This window comes from Ranitomeya imitator, chromosome 7, assembly GCF_032444005.1.
Source record: "Ranitomeya imitator isolate aRanImi1 chromosome 7, aRanImi1.pri, whole genome shotgun sequence".
NCBI classification, from domain to species: Eukaryota; Metazoa; Chordata; class Amphibia; order Anura; family Dendrobatidae; genus Ranitomeya; species Ranitomeya imitator.
The window spans coordinates 10,828,367-10,849,771 of NC_091288.1; the positions used below are offsets into that span (position 1 = coordinate 10,828,367).

At 39.0% G+C, this 21,405-nt stretch overlaps 1 protein-coding gene across 1 annotated transcript in view; it reads right to left on the minus strand.

The window, feature by feature from the left end:
• Positions 1–226: 226 nt before the first annotated feature.
• Positions 227–21,405, minus strand: part of MARCHF4 (membrane associated ring-CH-type finger 4) — a 102,144-nt gene continuing 80,965 nt past the window's right edge. Inside the window, exon 4 of the mRNA XM_069732684.1 lies at positions 227–4,474. Within this exon, the coding sequence (XP_069588785.1) occupies positions 4,119–4,474 (356 nt within the window). The 3' untranslated portion in view covers positions 227–4,118. The remainder of the gene's footprint in view (positions 4,475–21,405) is intronic.

Sequence of the window (21,405 nt, forward strand, 5' to 3'; positions counted from 1 at the left end):
TTTACAATTTGAAGAGACACAGACAGGCGGCCACCACTCTGGATCATACTCCTGACAGAAGATACGGTAGAATGAAGTGACTGGAAGGAGCCGATAAACCAAGAAATGCAAACACCTCAATAAGACTCGTTGTTGTTGACTTCTGCAGGTTCCTCATCCATCCGTCTCTTTTCATGAATTAAAGTTACCATCACTCACATCCAGAACACAAGACTGAGCCAGTACATCGTCGTCGCAGATTTTAATGTGACGGTAAAAGCACAAAATGTTCAAAGAGAACAAAACCTAAGAACGTGGATGAGAATTTCCATTCGAAACCTTTACAACTTGCATAAACCTTTTAGGATTTTTCCACAATTTGGCCAAAACGACTGCAAATTGCCTCCCAGTAATCAGATCAAACTGATCTAGAATAGAAATGGAGGGAGCTCATCTCTGTTGGCAAATTCATAAAGCGTCAGCTCGATAACTTTTGGGGGTGTTGTCTAATTTTTAATCCAAATTTACAAGCATGCCACTAACAGAGTGCCCAGTTTACAAGGGGGGTTGCCAGTAATGATACCCGGTAACGTTAAATACCCCAAATACTCTGCTACAGTGGCTGCATAGATTGTTTCTGCACAGTTTTTAGAACTTTAAGCCCAAAAAGGGTTTCATTTCATGTTGGTCTCAAGTATATTTTAAAGAAATAGATTAAAAGTTAATTTTTATTTGGCGCACATTATCCTTAAATGATGCCATTATTGTAAATGAAGCGTGCACAGTGTTAGATTTTGGCTATGTTTATTGATTTGGTATCCAAAATGGTTTTTGTTTTATTTATGGTAGCAATGGGTGACAAAAAAAAAAAGAGTCAACAGACAAAACATATATTTATGTATCATTCTACTGCACAGGTTAGGCCTTCCATGTATAAGTGGTGATTACACGCAGACATAAAATGCATAGGATCCCACAGACGCAGAGATGCAGCAGAGCTGAGTGTGCTCTTTAGCATGGTTAGTTGTAATGTAATATCAAGCTGTGGGACGTGTGGCCAGCTGTAGCACAAATAAGTTCAGCTCTGCTACATCCTTCGCTTTCTCTAGAAGCTCACACTGTATCAGGTTTTAAGGTGCGACGCTCCAAGTTACAATGTGTCCGTATACTCGCTGTTAACAGTGGATGAATACAGTACTATCCACGTTATCAGACGGATTCGCCACATGACTACTCCCATCTGCCTAATCAATGGAGCAATGTATGGCTGGATCCACCAATCACTATGTAACAAATTTGTATTTAGTTTTTGTTCCTGGGTCCAAAGTGTGTTTTCCTAACCCGTTATGCCTAAAACAAATAGGAAATAGTTGTTGTTCCACAAAAACTTTGCTTCAGTGATCAGGAGAATGAAGACTCCTCAGTACTGAATACGAATGGAGAATTTTCCCGAAAACAGACAAATTTCAAAATGTCATTGTCTTGATCACAGAAGCAAATTTTTGTGGAACAACAACTATTTTCTATTTGTTTTAGGTATAAGGCTATGTGCACACGTTCAGGTTTTTTTGCGTTTTTTTTTTGCGTTTTTTCGCTATAAAAACGCTATAAAAACTCATTAAAAACGCATACATTATGCATTCTATCATTTAGAATGCATTCTGCATGTTTTGTGCACATGTCCATACCAGGGTATGTGCACACGTCAGGATTTCTTGCAGAAATTTTCCTGACAAAAACCGGAGATTTCTGCCAGAAATCCGCATGCGTTTTTACCGCGATTTTGACGCGTTTGTGGTGCGTTTTTTCCCAAATGCATAGAATTGTGGGAAAAACGCAGAAAATCCGCAAAAATAATGAACATGCTCATTTTTTTACCGTGATGCGTTTTTTTTCACGGAAAAAAATGCATCCATGTGCACAAAACATGCAGAATGCATTCTAAATGATAGAATGCATAATGTATGCGTTTCTAATGAGTTTTTATAGCGTTTTTAGCGCGAAAAAACGCGGAAAAAACCTGTACGTGTGCACATAGCCTAACAGGTTAGGAAAACACACTTTGGACCCAGGAACAAAAAAAATATGTAAAAATTTCTTATAGTGTAATTTCCTTTTTTTGACACAATATATGCGCCATTTTTCTGCCTTGTGGTCATAAAATCAAAGTTTGTGCTGAATGAAGTCCTTTTTCCATAGTCTTTAAACATAAGCAGTTGAAATATTACACTTGGAAGCCAGGAACAAAAATTGTGTTACATAGTGGTTGGTCTCCATTTCATGGGTGTTAGCATTGTGCCATGTGACATTGCAAAACATTGTGCTCTTCTATATTCACCTTGCTTGGAACTTTAAAGGGGTTTTCTTATCTTGTGAAATGGTTAATATTGTAAAGTGTTTGTAAAAAAAAAAAAAGCAACTTTACAGTTTACTTCTTATTAAATATTCTCCCTGTTCTCAAGAAGGAAGGGATTTTTAATTCTAGAATGTACAGCTCGTTGCTAAGGTTACCGGCCGCCTCTGCAGTCTACACGTTTGCAACCATTTTGCTTTAGTTCTTGCAAGTTGCACTCTGAATCCGGCCGGGCCTCTGCAGGACCTGCACTTTTCTGATGTGGCACTGCCTCTGCATGCCGCTCTCTGAACTGTCAATCATCAGAAGTGCACCGCAACAGCGAGAAGCCAAGAATTCGTGGAGCGGTGAGCTGCGGAAGATGAAACATAAGAACAACCCTTTATGTTTTTCCTCGGTCTGGGATTTTATCACTTATTAATCATTGTGCTCTCCTTGTGCTCTAGGAATAGCGGTATTAATGCCCCGCACAGCATCAGGGGGAGGAATAACACCTCCAGTCCCTCTCATTAAATAGACAACTTGTGAGTAATCTGAGTAAACTATAGAAAAATCAATTGTGCCGTAAACCGGAAGTAACTTGTTGCAACAACAATGGAATAATCTGAAACAATGTATCACTTCAGAAAAAGGAGGAGAGAACACAGAATTCCTCGGGCTTTACCTGCTGCAGCTTGACCTTGAGCTTCAGCTCATCTAGGTTTTGGGGACAGGGATAAAATCACTGACTATGGACGCCGTACACAATGTTACAAAGTGAAGATTCGGGCTGCACTAGATAGGAAGTAATGTATTCTAACAATGCAGAATAGGGGGAGAATTATCTCTTCTGATCAAAATGTTATGGTAAAAACTAAAGTGATTATTGGGATATTACATAAAGCAGCAGCAGATAAAATCCCAAAGTCTTGTAAAGGGGAATTTGATTATTCTGCCTGTGGAGAAATCAATGTATAACAGTAGTAAAAACGGAATAAATAATTATCACCTGAATCTGAGAAACACAGTCACGATTCAATGCTTTGCTGTAAAAAGGCAACATACGGAATTGTATGGGCTTTACGTGCTGCAACCTGATCCTGAGGACCAGGGAAAATGACCGAATGTAATTCTGGCAGCTGTAAAGGATTTTCAGTAATATTGTGCTGAACTTAGACAATAATTTGTAAGAATTAGACATATAATAGGAAATCACTTGTGCTAGAAATCTTTACATCTTTGAACATTTTTCAAGGATTTGGGAGCAAGAGCACCGACAGGTTTCTTATTTGCTTTCCTGATAAATAAAAATACTAAAAGAGAATTGCACAGGCTTTACCTGCAGCACACTGATTCTGAGCACAATCCCTGGAAACCTCGGGGGCATTACCTAACTGAGAAGGATCTCCACCACAGACGCTGGAGCTCGGTGCCCATTTTATCAAAAACATTTAACAGAAAACACCTTTGTGCTTAGGCTGGATTTCTGCTGACAACCGAGCAGTGACTTGGAGCAGTGGAAATTCTTGGACTACAGACAGAAACTGCTAAACGGGGACTTCTCACGGGGTCGATTTAACTCTCCCCGTGTGGATTTGGTAACTGCAAGAACCTCCGGATCAAATGAGTGCAATAGTCATGCTACGTCTTATCAGGATACGGTCCATATTGCACTTTGGGATGAACCATGGACCAGCACAACAGCTTCCATCGCCTCTTTCACTCCTTCTGCGCTCGAGAAGGTTGAGCTGAGGCATTGATATTTCAAGACAAGGCACGCATCTCCCAGGTAAGGCCTGCGGTAACCTCAGACAGTGGTCACTCTCATGACAAACTCTCTGTTAGTACTAGATTGGCTCCTCTGTTCGTGTGGTCTGAGATGGCTGAGGATGTGAAAAAAAGTGTAAGCACAGTGATGGTCAGACACGGAGCCCCCATGCCCACCACTGTCCCCAGGCGTAGAATTATTTGCTGTGCCAGCAGTGGTAATGGCGGAGTTATTAGTCTGGGTTGAAGTGCGTTGGTTTGTACGTTGGCTACTTCCTAATTTCTGATCCTCTAAATCTTTAGTCTTGTCATAATTGAGAACTTTCCATTGTTGGTTCACTGCTTGCCAGCGCTTAAATATCCGAAAAACTGAAGGTCCCTCATGAATAATCAGTCCTGAAAAGAAGCAGAAATAAAGCCGTGAATAAATGGACAAGAATGAAATTGTAACGTGCAATATGTCTATAACGTACAGTGTGTGCGACGTGTAATGTGTCTATAACGTACAGTGTGTGCAACATGTAATGTGTCTATAACGTACAGTGTGTGCAACGTGTAATGAGTCTATAATGTAGTGTGTGCAACGTGTAATGTGTCTATAACGTACAGTGTGTGCGACGTGTAATGTGTCTATAACGTACAGTGTGTGCGACGTGTAATGAGTCTATAACGTACAGTGTGTGCAACGTGTAATGAGTCTATAACGTACAGTGTGTGCGACGTGTAATGAGTCTATAACGTACAGTGTGTGCAACGTGTAATGAGTCTATAACGTACAGTGTGTGCAACGTGTAATGTGTCTATAACGTACAGTGTGTGCAACGTACGTTATCGCCTCCTGAAGAAGTCTTAAGGAAACGTGCGTTGGGGCGGCGGGGACCACCAGTTACCAGCATCGTGCCTGCTTAATAGTCTGTAAGTATTTTATACCTCTTTTTATGTTTGGTTTATGCATTCTAAAACGGTCCATTATGGACATGATGCACTATGCACTTTAGATATAATGAAATGCTGATATTTAATCCAAAGCCATTTGTACAGACCATTATGTCTGTACCTTGCACAGTAACATTTGAGAGGTATTGAGCAATAGTGTTTACATAGGCATTGTCTGTGTGCTGGTCACAGTGCTCCCTTTGACTAGTGGTATCCAGTAGTTCCTTTTTATTTATTGTTTGTGATTTTTATGATGCTTTTGTTATTCAATAAAATGTTTATTTAATGATTATACTCTTTTTTTGTGGTCATTATGTACCGCCTTTGATATGTTTGTGTGTGCAACATGCAATGTGTATATAACGTGCAGTGTGTGCAACATGCAATGTGTATATAACGTGCAGTGTGTGCAACATGCAATGTGTATATTACGTACAGTGTGTGCAACATGCAATGTGTATATAACGTGCAGTGTGTGCAACATGTATATAACGTACAGTGTGTGTAACATGTAATGTGTCTATAACGTACAGTGTGTGCAACAGGTAATGTGTCTATAACGTACAGTGTGTGCAACATGCAATGTGTATATAACGTACAGTGTGTGCAACAGGTAATGTGTCTATAACGTACAGTGTGTGCAACATGTAATATGTATATAACGTACAGTGTGTGTAACATGTAATGTGTCTATAACGTACAGTGTGTGCAACATGCAATGTGTATATAACATACAGTGTGTGCAACATGCAATGTGTATATAACGTGCAGTGTGTGCAACATGTATATAACGTACAGTGTGTGTAACATGTAATGTGTCTATAACGTACAGTGTGTGCAACATGGAATATGTATATAACGTACAGTGTGTGTAACATGTAATGTGTCTATAACGTACAGTGTGTGCAACATGCAATGTGTATATAACGTACAGTGTGTGCAACATGTAATGTGTCTATAACGTACAGTGTGTGCAACATGGAATGTGTATATAACGTACAGTGTGTGCAACATGTAATATGTATATAACGTACAGTGTAACATGTAATGTGTCTATAACGTACAGTGTGTGCAACATGCAATGTGTATATAACGTACAGTGTGTGCAACATGTAATGTGTCTATAACGAACAGTGTGTGCAACATGGAATGTGTATATAACTTACAGTGTGTGCAACATGTAATGTGTCTATAACGTAGTGTGTGCAACATGGAATGTGTATATAACGTACAGTGTGTGCAACATGTAATATGTATATAACGTACAGTGTGTGTAACATGTAATGTGTCTATAACGTACAGTGTGTGCAACATGCAATGTGTATATAACGTACAGTGTGTGCAACATGTAATGTGTCTATAACGTACAGGGTGTGCAACATGGAATGTGTATATAACGTGCAGTGTGTGCAACATGCAATGTGTATATAACTTACAGTGTGTGGAACAGGTAATGTGTCTATAACGTACAGTGTGTGTAACCTTTAATGTGTATATAACACATTATATAAATGAGCCAGGTGATTGGATGATTTATGTTGGAACATAAAGCATTATTCTCGACACCACATTGACAGTGTAAACAGAGGACTTGCTGCTGATAACATGATAGTGTACGGAGAGAGAATAATAGCAATGATGCTGTCCCTATAATTCTTCAGCAGCAGATGCAAAGAGGCCGATGATCAGACGCCACATTATGTGATTATTGCTGATTTGTCCTCATTTAACAAGTCTGAAATTGGCTCATGTTAATGCACCAATGATTTGGTATGCCCCCCATATACAAGAATATAACTACTATAATACTGCCCTTATGTACAAGAATGTAGCTACTATAATGCTGCCCCTATGTACAAGAATAAAACTACTATAATACTGCTCCTATGTACAAGAATATAACTACTATAATACTGCTCCTATATACAAGAATATAACTACTATAATACTGCCCCTATGTACAAGAATATAACTACTATAATACTGCCCCTATGTACAAGAATATAACTACTATAATACTGTACCCTATGTACAAGAATGTAGCTACTATAATACTGCTCCTATATACAAGAATATAACTACTATAATACTGCCCCTATGTACAAGAATAAAACTACTATAATACTGCTCCTATGTACAAGAATATAACTACTATAATACTGCTCCTATATACAAGAATATAACTACTATAATACTGCCCCTATGTACAAGAATATAACTACTATAATACTGCCCCTATGTACAAGAATATAACTACTATAATACTGTACCCTATGTACAAGAATGTAGCTACTATAATACTGCTCCTATGTACAAGAATATAACTACTATAATACTGTACCCTATGTACAAGAATGTAGCTACTATAATACTGCTCCTATATACAAGAATATAACTACTATAATACTGCCCCTATGTACAAGAATGTAGCTACTATAATACTGCCCCTATGTACAAGAATATAACTACTATAATACTGTACCCTATGTACAAGAATGTAGCTACTATAATACTGCTCCTATATACAAGAATATAACTACTATAATACTGCCCCTATGTACAAGAATATAACTACTATAATACTGTACCCTATGTACAAGAATGTAGCTACTATAATACTGCTCCTATGTACAAGAATATAACTACTATAATACTGCTCCTATGTACAAGAATGTATCTACTATAATACTGCTCCTATATACAAGAATATAACTACTATAATACTGCCCCTATGTACAAGAATGTAGCTACTATAATACTGCTCCTATGTAAAGGAATATAACTACTATAATACTGCTCCTATATACAAGAATATAATTACTATAATACTGCTCCTATGTACAAGAATATAACTACTATAATACTGCCCCTATGTACAAGTATATAACTACAATAATACTGCTCCCTATGTACAAGAATATAACTACTATAATACTGCCCCTATGTACAAGAATATAACTACTATAATACTGCTCCCTATGTACAAGAATATAACTACTATAATACTGCCCCTATGTACAAGAATATAACTACTATAATACTGCCCCTATGTACAAGAACATATCTACTATAATACTGCCCCTATGTACAAGTATATAACTACTATAATACTGCCCCTATGTACAAGTATATAACTACTATAATACTGCTCCCTATGTACAAGAATATAACTACTATAATACTGCTCCTATGTACAAGAACATATCTACTATAATACTGCCCCTATGTACAAGTATATAACTACTATAATACTGCACCTATGTACAAGAATATAACTACTATAATACTGCTCCCTATGTACAAGAATATAACTACTATAATACTGCTCCCTATGTACAAGAATATAACTGCTATAATACTGCTCCTATGTACAAGAATATAACTACTATAATACTGCCCCTATGTACAAGTATACACGGTAACTACTATAATACTGCCCCTATGTACAAGAATATAACTACTATAATACTGCTCCTATGTACAAGAATATAACTACTATATATACTGCCCCTATATACAAGAATATAACTACTATAATACTGCCCCTATGTACAAGAATATAACTACCATAATACTGCCTCCTATGTACAAGAATATAACTACTATAATACTGCTCCTATGTACAAGAATATAACTACTATAATACTGCCCCTATGTACAAGAATATAACTACTATAATACTGCTCCTATGTACAAGAATATAACTACTATAATACTGCCCCTATGTACAAGAATATAACTACTATAATACTGCCCCTATGTACAAGAATATAACTACTATAATACTGCTCCTATGTACAAGAATATAACTACTATAATACTGCTCCCTATGTACAAGAACATAACTACTATAATACTGCTCCTATGTACAAGAATATAACTACTATAATACTGCCCCTATGTACAAGAATATAACTACTATAATACTGCCCCTATGTACAAGAATATAACTACTATAATACTGCTCCTATGTACAAGAATATAACTACTATAATACTGCCTCCTATGTACAAGAATATAACTACTATAATACTGCTCCTATGTACAAGAATATAACTACTATAATACTGCTCCTATGTACAAGAATATAACTACTATAATACTGCCCCTATGTACAAGAATATAACTACTATAATACTGCCCCTATGTACAAGAATATAACTACAATAATACTGCTCCTATGTACAAGAATATAACTACTATAATACTGCTCCCTATGTACAAGAATATAACTACTATAATACTGCTCCTATGTACAAGAATATAACTACTATAATACTGCTCCTATGTACAAGAATATAACTACTATAATACTGCTCCTATGTACAAGAATATAACTACTATAATACTGACCCTATATACAAGAATATAACTACTATAATGCTGCTCCTATGCACAAGAATATAACTACTATAATACTGCTCTTATGTACAAGAATTTAACTACTATAATACTGCTCCTATGTACAATAATATAACTACTATAATACTGCTCCTATGTACAAGAATATAACTACTATAATACTGCTCTTATGTACAAGAATTTAACTACTATAATACTGCTCCTATGTACAATAATATAACTACTATAATACTGCTCCTATACACAAGAATATAATTACTATAATACTGACCCTATATACAAGAATATAACTACTATAGTACTGCCCCTATACACAAGAATATAATTACTATAATACTGACCCTATATACAAGAATATAACTACTATAGTACTGCCCCTATACACAAGAATATAACTACTATAATACTGCTTCTATGTACAAAAATATAACTACTATAATACTGCTCCCTATGTACAAGAATATAACTACTATAATACTGCTCCTATGTACAAGAATATAACTACTATAATACTGCCTCTATGTACAAGAATATAACTACTATAATACTGCCCCTATGTACAAGAATATAACTACTATAATACTGCTCCTATGTACAAGAATATAACTACTATAATACTGCCTCTATGTACAAGAATATAACTACTATAATACTGCCCCTATGTACAAGAATATAACTACTATAATACTGCTCCTATGTACAAGAATATAACTACTATAATACTGCTCCTATGTACAAGAATATAACTACTATAATACTGCTCCTATGTACAAGAATATAACTACTATAGTACTGCTCCTATGTACAAGAATATAACTACTATAATACTGCCCCTATGTACAAGAATATAACTACTATAATACTGCTCCTATGTACAAGAATATAACTACTATAATACTGCTCCTATGTACAAGAATATAACTACTATAATACTGCCCCTATATACAAGAATATAACTACTATAATACTGTCAGTATGTACAAGAATATAACTACTATAACACCGCTCCTATGTACAAGAATATAACTACTATAGTACTGCTCCTATGTACAAGAATATAACTACTATAATACTGCTCCTATGTACAAGAATATAACTACTATAATACTGCTCCTATGTACAAGAACATAACTACTATAGTACTGCTCCTATGTACAAGAATATAACTACTATAATACTGTTCCTATGTACAAGAATATAACTACTATAGTACTGCCCTTTTGGTCTGAACTTAGACTAGACAGTGTAATGAATATGACATGGTGGATTTATCAGTGAGAATCAGGCTGTATGATAAATCTGATGAGTAGTAAGGCTGTCTCGCACTGTCTACTAATCAATACGTTTGGATAAATCAGCCCAATTTTTGTCTTCTCTATATGTAAATCTTACTGGTGAAACAAAAAGTGAATAGATGACACACAGGTTTCAATCTCCAGCAATGTCTGTCCCAATAACCCTCCGTCCTCGGCACTGGGTCCGTTCCGGCTCTTTTCTCAAGCTCCGGCACAGGATACACTGCAATCATACAACCCATTGTGAAGGCATGAGGACGAGCCGCATCCAAATCCCTGAATTCATCCATCTGGAGGAATGAGTGGCGTCTCGTTTTTATTTCCTCTCCCCTTCAGTACTTAAAATTGGGTATTGATTTTCTGTGTTGAGATCAGGAAGCTGCTGAATGAGCAATGGAGACAAGGAGCCGCTACAAACAGACGGTAAGCAACAAGAGTCACTGCCAGATATAATGCCAAAAATGTACCATTCAAAAGAAATGCCCTCAAAATGTAGGAAGAGTCTGGAGATATCTTATTATTAGGCCTCCTTCACTCGTCCTGGTGATTCCTAGGTAGGAAAAAGCAGCACTGGTGAGATCTGTGTTCATGTGCCATCTATATGTACGTATGTGACATCCGCGTAGCAATATGCCGTCCGTGTGACCCGTACCAGCGCCTGGGAAGAAGCAGCACAGTTCGCCCTTTTCCAAGGCGCCGACTGCTGAAGGCAACTCTCATCATTGTCGCCTGGTGACTCTGATCATAGGGAGACCAGGCGACAATGATGAGAGCTGCCTTCAGCAGTCGGCATCTGGGAACAGTGCGAACTGTACTGCTTATTCCCAGGCTCCAGTACGTGTCACACTGATGATCATCATTGTAATCAGTGTGCGCATGTGCGGCATGCATTTAGTATATGATGCACAAGAAAACTGACATGTCTGCTGGTATTTCACACAGACACATGGTCCGTGGGAAAACACGACATATGCGCCCCACCAATGAATAGAATGGGTGATTATGGAAGTGGAGAAAAAGACTTCCACCATAAAATTAAACTTTCCTTCCGATTGTGGGAAACCATCTCTCCATATGGCATAGAGAACTCTCTTAAAAAAAAAATGTTCATGGACTATGATGAGAGAGGAAAGATGTCTTCATGAGATTAGGGGGTAGGAACCTACAAGACAGAAAGCAGACAACTAGGGTAGGAGACAGAAGCTAGATACCCAACAATGGTAGGAGAAAGGAGCTAGATACCCAACTATGATAGGAGAAAGAAGCTAGATATCCAAATACAGTAGGAGAAAGAAGCTAGATATCCAACTACAGTAGGAGAAAGAAGCTAGATATCCAACTACAGTAGGAGAAAGAAGCTAGATATCCAACTACGGTAGGAGAAAGAAGCTAGATATCCAACTATGGTAGGAGAAAGAAGCTAGATATCCAACTACAGTAGGAGAAAGAAGCTAGATATCCAACTACAGTAGGAGAAAGAAGCTAGATATCCAACTACAGTAGGAGAAAGAAGCTAGATATCCAACTACAGTAGGAGAAAGAAGCTAGATATCCAACTACAGTAGGAGAAAGAAGCTAGATATCCAACTACAGTAGGAGAAAGAAGCTAGATATCCAACTATGGTAGGAGAAAGAAGCTAGATATCCAACTATGGTAGGAGAAAGAAGCTAGATATCCAACTATGGTAGGAGAAAGAAGCTAGATATCCAACTAAGGTAGAAGAAAGGAGCTAGACACCCAACTATGGTAGTTGGATATCTAGCTTCTTTCTCCTACTGTAGTTGGATATCTAGCTTCTTTCTCCTACTGTAGTTGGATATCTAGCTTCTTTCTCCTACCATAGTTGGATATCTAGCTCCTTTCTTCTACCTTAGTTGGATATCTAGCTTCTTTCTCCTACCATAGTTGGATATCTAGCTTCTTTCTCCTACCATAGTTGGGTGTCTAGCTCCTCTCCTTTCTTCTACCTTAGTTGGATATCTAGCTTCTTTCTCCTAAGGTAGAAGAAAGGAGAGGAGCTAGACACCCAACTATGGTAGGAGAAAGAAGCTAGATATCCAACTATGGTAGGAGAAAGAAGCTAGATATCCAACTAAGGTAGAAGAAAGAAGCTAGATATCCAACTATGGTAGGAGAAAGAAGCTAGATATCCAACTAAGGTAGAAGAAAGGAGCTAGACACCCAACTATGGTAGTTGGATATCTAGCTTCTTTCTCCTACTGTAGTTGGATATCTAGCTTCTTTCTCCTACTGTAGTTGGATATCTAGCTTCTTTCTCCTACCATAGTTGGATATCTAGCTCCTTTCTTCTACCTTAGTTGGATATCTAGCTTCTTTCTCCTACCATAGTTGGATATCTAGCTTCTTTCTCCTACCATAGTTGGGTGTCTAGCTCCTCTCCTTTCTTCTACCTTAGTTGGATATCTAGCTTCTTTCTCCTAAGGTAGAAGAAAGGAGAGGAGCTAGACACCCAACTATGGTAGGAGAAAGAAGCTAGATATCCAACTATGGTAGGAGAAAGAAGCTAGATATCCAACTAAGGTAGAAGAAAGGAGCTAGATATCCAACTACAGTAGGAGAAAGAAGCTAGATATCCAACTACAGTAGGAGAAAGAAGCTAGATATCCAACTACAGTAGGAGAAAGAAGCTAGATATCCAACTATGGTAGGAGAAAGAAGCTAGATATCCAACTACAGTAGGAGAAAGAAGCTAGATATCCAACTATGGTAGGAGAAAGGAGCTAGATATCCAACTATGGTAGGAGAAAGAAGCTAGATATCCAACTATGGTAGGAGAAAGAAGCTAGATATCCAACTATGGTAGGAGAAAGAAGCTAGATATCCAACTATGGTAGGAGAAAGAAGCTAGATATCCAACTAAGGTAGAAGAAAGGAGCTAGACACCCAACTATGGTAGGAGAAAGAAGCTAGATATCCAACTAAGGCAGAAGAAAGGAGAGGAGCTAGACACCCAACTATGGTAGGAGAAATAAGCTAGATATCCAACTATGGTAGGAGAAAGAAGCTAGATATCCAACTATGGTAGGAGAAAGGAGCTAGATATCCAACTATGGTAGGAGAAAGAAGCTAGATATCCAACTATGGTAGGAGAAAGAAGCTAGATATCCAACTATGGTAGGAGAAAGAAGCTAGATATCCAACTATGGTAGGAGAAAGAAGCTAGATATCCAACTAAGGTAGAAGAAAGGAGCTAGACACCCAACTATGGTAGGAGAAAGAAGCTAGATATCCAACTAAGGTAGAAGAAAGGAGAGGAGCTAGACACCCAACTATGGTAGGAGAAATAAGCTAGATATCCAACTATGGTAGGAGAAAGAAGCTAGATATCCAACTAAGGTAGAAGAAAGGAGCTAGATATCCAACTATGATAGGAGAAAGAAGCAAGATATCCAACTACAGTAGGAGAAAGAAGCTAGATATCCAACTACAGTAGGAGAAAGAAGCTAGATATCCAACTACAGTAGGAGAAAGAAGCTAGATATCCAACTATGGTAGGAGAAAGAAGCTAGATATCCAACTATGGTAGGAGAAAGAAGCTAGATATCCAACTAAGGTAGAAGAAAGGAGAGGAGCTAGACACCCAACTATGGTAGGAGAAAGAAGCTAGATATCCAACTATGGTAGGAGAAAGAAGCTAGATATCCAACTAAGGTAGAAGAAAGGAGCTAGATATCCAACTATGATAGGAGAAAGAAGCTAGATATCCAACTACAGTAGGAGAAAGAAGCTAGATATCCAACTACAGTAGGAGAAAGAAGCTAGATATCCAACTATGGTAGGAGAAAGAAGCTAGATATCCAACTATGGTAGGAGAAAGAAGCTAGATATCCAACTAAGGTAGAAGAAAGGAGAGGAGCTAGACACCCAACTATGATAAGAGAAAGGAGCTAGATACCCATCTACGGTAGGAGAAAGAAGATAGATACCCAACTATGATAGGAGAAAGAAGATAGATACCAAACTATGATAGGAGAAAGGAGCTAGATATCCAACTATGGTAGGAGAAAGGAGAGAAGCTAGATATCCAACTATGATAAGAGAAACGAGCTAGATACCCATCTACGGTAGGAGAAAGAAGCTAGATATCCAACTGCGGTAGGAGAAAGGAGCTAGATACCATCTATGGTAGGAGAAAGGAGCTAGATATCCAACTATGATAGGAGAAAGAAGCTAGATACCCAACTAAGGTAGAAGAAAGGAGCTAGATATCCAACTATGATAGGAGAAAGGAGCTAGATACCATCTATGGTAGGAGAAAGAAGCTAGATACGATCTATGGTAGGAGAAAGGAGCTAGATATCCAACTATGATAGGAGAAAGAAGCTAGATACCCAACTAAGGTAGAAGAAAGGAGCTAGATATCCAACTATGATAGGAGAAAGAAGCTAGATACCCAACTAAGGTAGAAGAAAGGAGCTAGATATCCAACTATGATAGGAGAAAGGAGCTAGATACCATCTATGGTATAGGAGAAAGGAGCTAGATACCATCTATGGTAGGAGAAATAAGCTAGATATCCAACTGCGGTAGGAGAAAGGAGCTAGATACCATCTATGGTAGGAGAAAGGAGCTAGATACACAACTGTGATAGGAGAAAGAAGCTAGATACCCAACTACGGTAGGAGAAAGAAGCTAGATACCCAACTACGGTAGGAGAAAGGAGCTAGATACCCAACTACGGTACGAGAAAGGAGCTAGGTACCCAACTACAGTAGGAGAAAGAAGCTAGGTACAAAAGAGACAAAGTATTTATCAGTGAGGTTAGAGGTATACGATCAAGAGAGAACTGTAAAGTTCAATGAGATTGGAGGCAAATAGCCATAAAAGTGAAGGTACTCCAATATAGGATTGGATTTGGACAACTGTGACAGTTGAAGAAAGGAGCTAGATACCCAACTACAGTAGGAGAAAGGAGCTAGATACCCAACTATGATAGGAGACAGGAGCTAGATACCCAACTACAGTAGGAGAAAGGAGCTAGATACCCAACTACAGTTGGAGAAAGGAGCTAGATACCCAACTAAGGTACGAGAAATGAGCTAGATTCCCAACTAAGGTAGAAGAAAGGAGCTAGATACCCAACTATGATAGGAGAAAGGAGCTAGATACCCAACTACGGTATGAGAAATTAGATAGATTACCCAACTACAGTAGGAGAAAGGAGCTAGGTACACAAGAGACAAAGTATTTATAAATGACGTTAGCTGTAGACGATCAAGAGAGAACTGTAAAGTTCAATGAGATTGGAGGCAAATATCCATAAAAATGAAGGTATTCCACTATAGGATTGGAATTAGACAACTGTGACAGTTGAAGGCATCTCAAACAATCAACCAGTCTCCTAATTTTCACCCGTGAGAGTCAAGTACCCTGAAATAACCCAATACAAATGAAGATTCTGCTTTGGGTTTATAACTAGTCATGGGCAAGGACTATATAAAGAGTCTGTACTGACAAACATGAATAGGGGGGCACTACAGATCCTTATATCTTTGCCTCCAATGCTATTTGCGTTATGGAGGTAAATATTTATGAATTTGGAGGTAACTTCCCAAAACTGTAATCTAAAGAAACCCACAATGCCGAGACATGAGACATAACATACCATTCCCTATACCTATTAAGTGTTTTGCATGCTGAACCTGATTTATTTTTGTACATCATATGCAATTTTCAACAAATTCCACTGCAAACAATGAGAATCTGAAGCTGCGTTCCCCGAGGTCCACACCGCAAATATTACACAAGAATCTAATATCCTGAGATCACATGTAAGGTCAGCACAATATTATATGTAATATACTGCAGTATCCAGCCTAGAAAAACACACCGAAAGGACACAGAAAGAAAGACCAATCTATGTACAAACCAAAGAATACAGCAGCCTCTGTAAGTGCAAAGATGTATAAACATTGAATATATGAAATAGAAGGTGCATTACTGCTATACAGACTAGACTTGTGCAACTTATACAATGAAGCTACTTAGTGCCGTGACAAGGAGCAGCTTCTCTGATGGGACCCCAAACCTGATATATATCAGACAGATCTATCCCAGGATAAAAGCCATATCTCTGAGACATTTAAATGACAGAGGGGCACTAGACAGGGATGTCCGTTGTCGCCCTTTCTCTTTGCCCTGGCCATTGAACCCTTTGCGTGTCGCCTAAGAGAGTCAAGAGATTTTACTGAGTTTAAATGTGGAGAAATAGAGAAGTGAGTCTCTATGCAGATGATATGCGGCTTTTTATAGATAACATCCTCAATTATTCCAATAATGTCAATCACAACAGACTTCGGAAGGTTGACAGGTTTATCAATTATTTGGAATAAATCTGCTTGATGCCAGGAGATTCTCTGTCCCATTTTCCAATAGTAGAAAAATCTCAGATACAAATTGTAGACAAGGTTAAATATGTATAAAACCCTCTGTCTCCAAACACATACAGCCCTCTAATGTCCTCTCCCGCTCACACCTAACACTTTCTCTGCTCCTCCTCACTTCCGGCGATATCTCCCCCAATCCTGGTCCTCCTTACCACATTCCACAGTCGTTTCTACCTCCCATCCACGCTCTATCACAAATTTGCATAACCTTCCTAACCTTATACCCATTCGCCCGGCCCCCGCTTCCCCAGTCCCACTAACAAGAGCTCTATGGAACGCTCGCTCTGTCTGCAACAAACTTTCCTACAGCCATGATCTTTTCATTACTAACAAACTTTCTTTCCTCGCCATCACTGAATCCTGGCTCACCCCCTCTGACACAGCCTGTCCTGCTGCACTTTCTTATGGTGGATTCCACCTTTCCCACAACTCCTGCCCCGGCAGAAAGCATGGCAGAATTGGTTCTCCCCTGTTAGATAACTGCTCCTTCACCCAAATTCCAATGCCACCTTCCATTACTCTCCCTTCATTAGAGGTGAACTCTTTGTGCATCTACTCCCCCTCCAACTGGCTGTCATTTACCTCCCGCCAGGGCCAGCCACCACCTTCTTTGACCAAATCACCACCTAGCTACCACATTTCCTTTCCGCTGACATCCCCCTATCTTCAACATCCCCATTGTCACATCCCACTCAGATGTCTCTAAGCTTCTATCTCTCACTTCCTCCAATGATCTTCCGCAGCCACTCACAAAGATGGACACACACTGGACCTCATCTTCACCTGTCTCTGTTCCCTATCTAACCTCTCCCTCTTCCTGACCTCAATCTACTTACATTTCTCTTCCCTCTCCTCTCCTCTCAGGTGCACAATCCTCACTCCACAAACTTTCCCACCATCGCAGAAATCTGAAACACCTTGATCTACACTCACTCTCTGAATCCCTTCTCCCTCTTGCAGACATAAGTTCCTTATACAATGTAGATGCTGCTGATGCTTTATATAACACCACAACAGATGCAGCTCTTGAGTCAGCCCCCTTGTCACAGATACCAAAGCTCGCACAATCAACAGGCAACCCTGGCACACGAGCCTGACTATAGAACTGAGGCGGGTGTCCGGGGTTGCTGAGTGAAGATGGAAAAAGTCCCATTCCAAAGAGCACTTCATCATATTCAAATAGTCCCTCACTACTTTAACCCCTTAACCCCCAAGGGTGGTTTGCACGTTAATGATCGGGCCAATTTTTACAATTCTGACCACTGTTCCTTTATGAGGTTATAACTCTGGAACGCTTCAACGGATCCCGGTGATTCTGACATTGTTTTCTCATGACATATTGTACTTCATGATACAGGTAAAATTTATTTGATATTACCTGCGTTTATTTGTGAAAAAAAAACGGAAATTTGACAAAAATTTTGAAAATTTCGCAATTTTCCAACTTTGAATTTTTATGCCCTTAAATCACAGAAATATGTCACAGAAAATACTTAATAAGTAACATTTCCCACATGTATGCTTTACATCAGCACAATTTTGGAACCAAAATTTTTTTCTGTTAGGGAGTTATAAGTTGACCAGCAATTTCTCATTTTTACAAAAAATTTACTTCAGCTCCAATTCGTTTTATTTTACCAAGGGTAACAGGAGAAAATGGACCCTAAAAGTTGTTGTACAATTTGTCCTGAGTACGCCGATACCCCATATGTGGGGGTAAACCACTGTTTGGGCGCATGGCAGAGCTCGGAAGGGAAGGAGCGCCATTTGACTTTTCAATGCAAAATTGACTGGGATTAAGATGGGACGCCTGTTATGAAAGGCAATTCAGTACTACAATGGACATAGCGGTCAGAGCACATACAGTGATCTGACAATAACCCGAAATCATAGAACGAGCTCTGAGACGTGGGAACTCTGCAGACCGCAATCCCTAATCCTCTCCAAACAACACTAGAGGCAGCCGTGGATTGCGCCTAACTCTGCCTATGCAACTCGGCACAGCCTGAGAAACTAACTAGCCTGAAGATAGAAAATAAGCCTACCTTGCATCAGAGAAATACCCCAAAGGAAAAGGCAGCCCCCCACATATAATGACTGTGAGTTAAGATGAAAAGACTAACGTAGAGATGAAATAGATTCAGCAAAGTGAGGCCCGACTTTCTTAACAGATCGAGGATAGAAAAGGTAACTTTGCGGTCTACACAAAACCCTAAAGAAAACCACGCAAAGGGGGCAAAAAGATCCTTCGTACCGAACTAACGGCACGGAGGTACACCCTTTGCGTCCCAGAGCTTCCAGCAACAAATTAGACAAGCTGGACAGAAAAAATAGCAAACAAATAGCAAAGAAGAACTTAGCTATGCAGAGCAGCAGGCCACAGGAATGATCCAGGGAAAAGCAAGTCCAACACTGGAACATTGACAGGAAGCCAGGATCAAAGCATTAGGTGGAGTTAAGTAGAGAAGCACCCAACGACCTCAGCAGATCACCTGAGGGAGGAAACTCAGAAGCCGCAGCACCACTTCCCTCCACCAACAGAAGCTCACAGAGAGAATCAGCCGAAGTACCACTCGTGACCACAGGAGGGAGCTCTGCCACAGAATTCACAACAGACGCCATGTTGCTTTTGGAGAGCCCCTGATGTGCCTAAACACTGAACCCCCCCACAAGTGCGATCATTTTGAAAAATAGACCCCCTAAGGAATTATCTAGATGTGTTGTGAGAACTTTGAACCCCCAAGTGTTTCACTAAAGTTTATAATGCAGAGCCGTGAAAATAAAAAAATCATTTTTTTCCCACAAAAATGTTTTTTTAACCTCCCAAATTTTTATTTTCCCAAGGGTAACAAGAGAAATTGGACCCCAAAAGTTGTTGTCCAATTTGTCCTGAGTACGCTGATACCCATGTTAGGGTAAACCCCTGTTTGGGCGCACGGGAGAGCTCGGAAGGGATGGAGCACTATTTTACTTTTTCAACGCAGAATTGGCTGGAATTGAGATCGGATACCATGTCGCGTTTGGAGAGCCCCTGATGTGCCTAAACAGTGGAAGCCCCCAATTCTAACTGAAACCCTAATCCAAACATACCCCTAACCCTAATCCCAACTCTACCCATAACCCTAACCACACCCCTAACCCGAACATGCCCCTAACCCTAACCACACCCCTAACCCCAACAAACCCCTAACCCTAATCCCAACCCTAACCACACCCCTAACTCCAACACACCCCTAACCCTAATCCCAACCATAACCATAACCACACCCCTAACCCTGACACACCCCTAACCCTAATTCCAACGGTAAATGTAATCCAATCCCTAACCCTAACTTTAGCCCCAACCCTAACCTTTAACTTTAGCCCCAAACCTAGCCCCTCCCCTAGCCCCAATCCTAACCCCAACCCTAACCCTAACCCTAATGGGAAAATGGACATAAATACATTTTTTTAATTTTTCCCTAACTAAGGGGGTGATGAAGGGGGGTTTGATTTACTTTTATAGCGGGTTTTTTAGCAGATTTTTGTGATTGGCAGCTGTCACACACTAAAATACGCTTTTCATTGCAAAAAATAGTTTTTGCGTCTCCACATTTTGAGAGCTATTATTTTTCAATTTTTTGGTCCACACAGCCATGTGAGGTCTTGTTTTTTGCAGGACGAGTTGTCGTTTTTATTGGTAACATTTTCGGGCACGTGACATTTCTTGTTCGCTTTTTATTCCGATTTATGTGAGGCAGAATGACAAAAAAAAAAACAGCTGTTCGTGAATTTCTTTTTGGGGGGTGCGTTTCTACTGTTCCATGTTTGGTAAAATTGATACAGCAGTTTTATTCTTCGGGTCAGTACGATTACAGCGATACCTCATTTATATCTATTTTTATGTTTTGGCGCTTTTATACGCTAAAAACGATTTTATAGAAAAAATTATTATTTTTGCATCGCTTTATTATGAGGACTATAACTTTTTAATTTTTTCGCTGATGATGCTGTATGGTGGGTCGATTTTTGCGGGACAAGATGACGTTTTCAGTGGTACCATGGTTATTTATATCCGTCTTTTTGATCGCGTGTTATTCCACTTTTTGTTCGGCGGTATGATAATAAAGCTTTGTTTTTTGCCTTGTTTTTTTTTTTTTTTTTACGGTGATCACTGACGGGGTTAACTAGTGGGACATTTTTATATGTTGGGTCGTTACGGATGCGGCGATACTAAAAATGTGTACTTTTATTTTTTTTATTATTTTTTTTAAGATAAAGAAATGTATTTATGGGAACAATATATTTTTTTTCTTTATTTAGGTTTTTTTTTTTTTACGTGTGAAT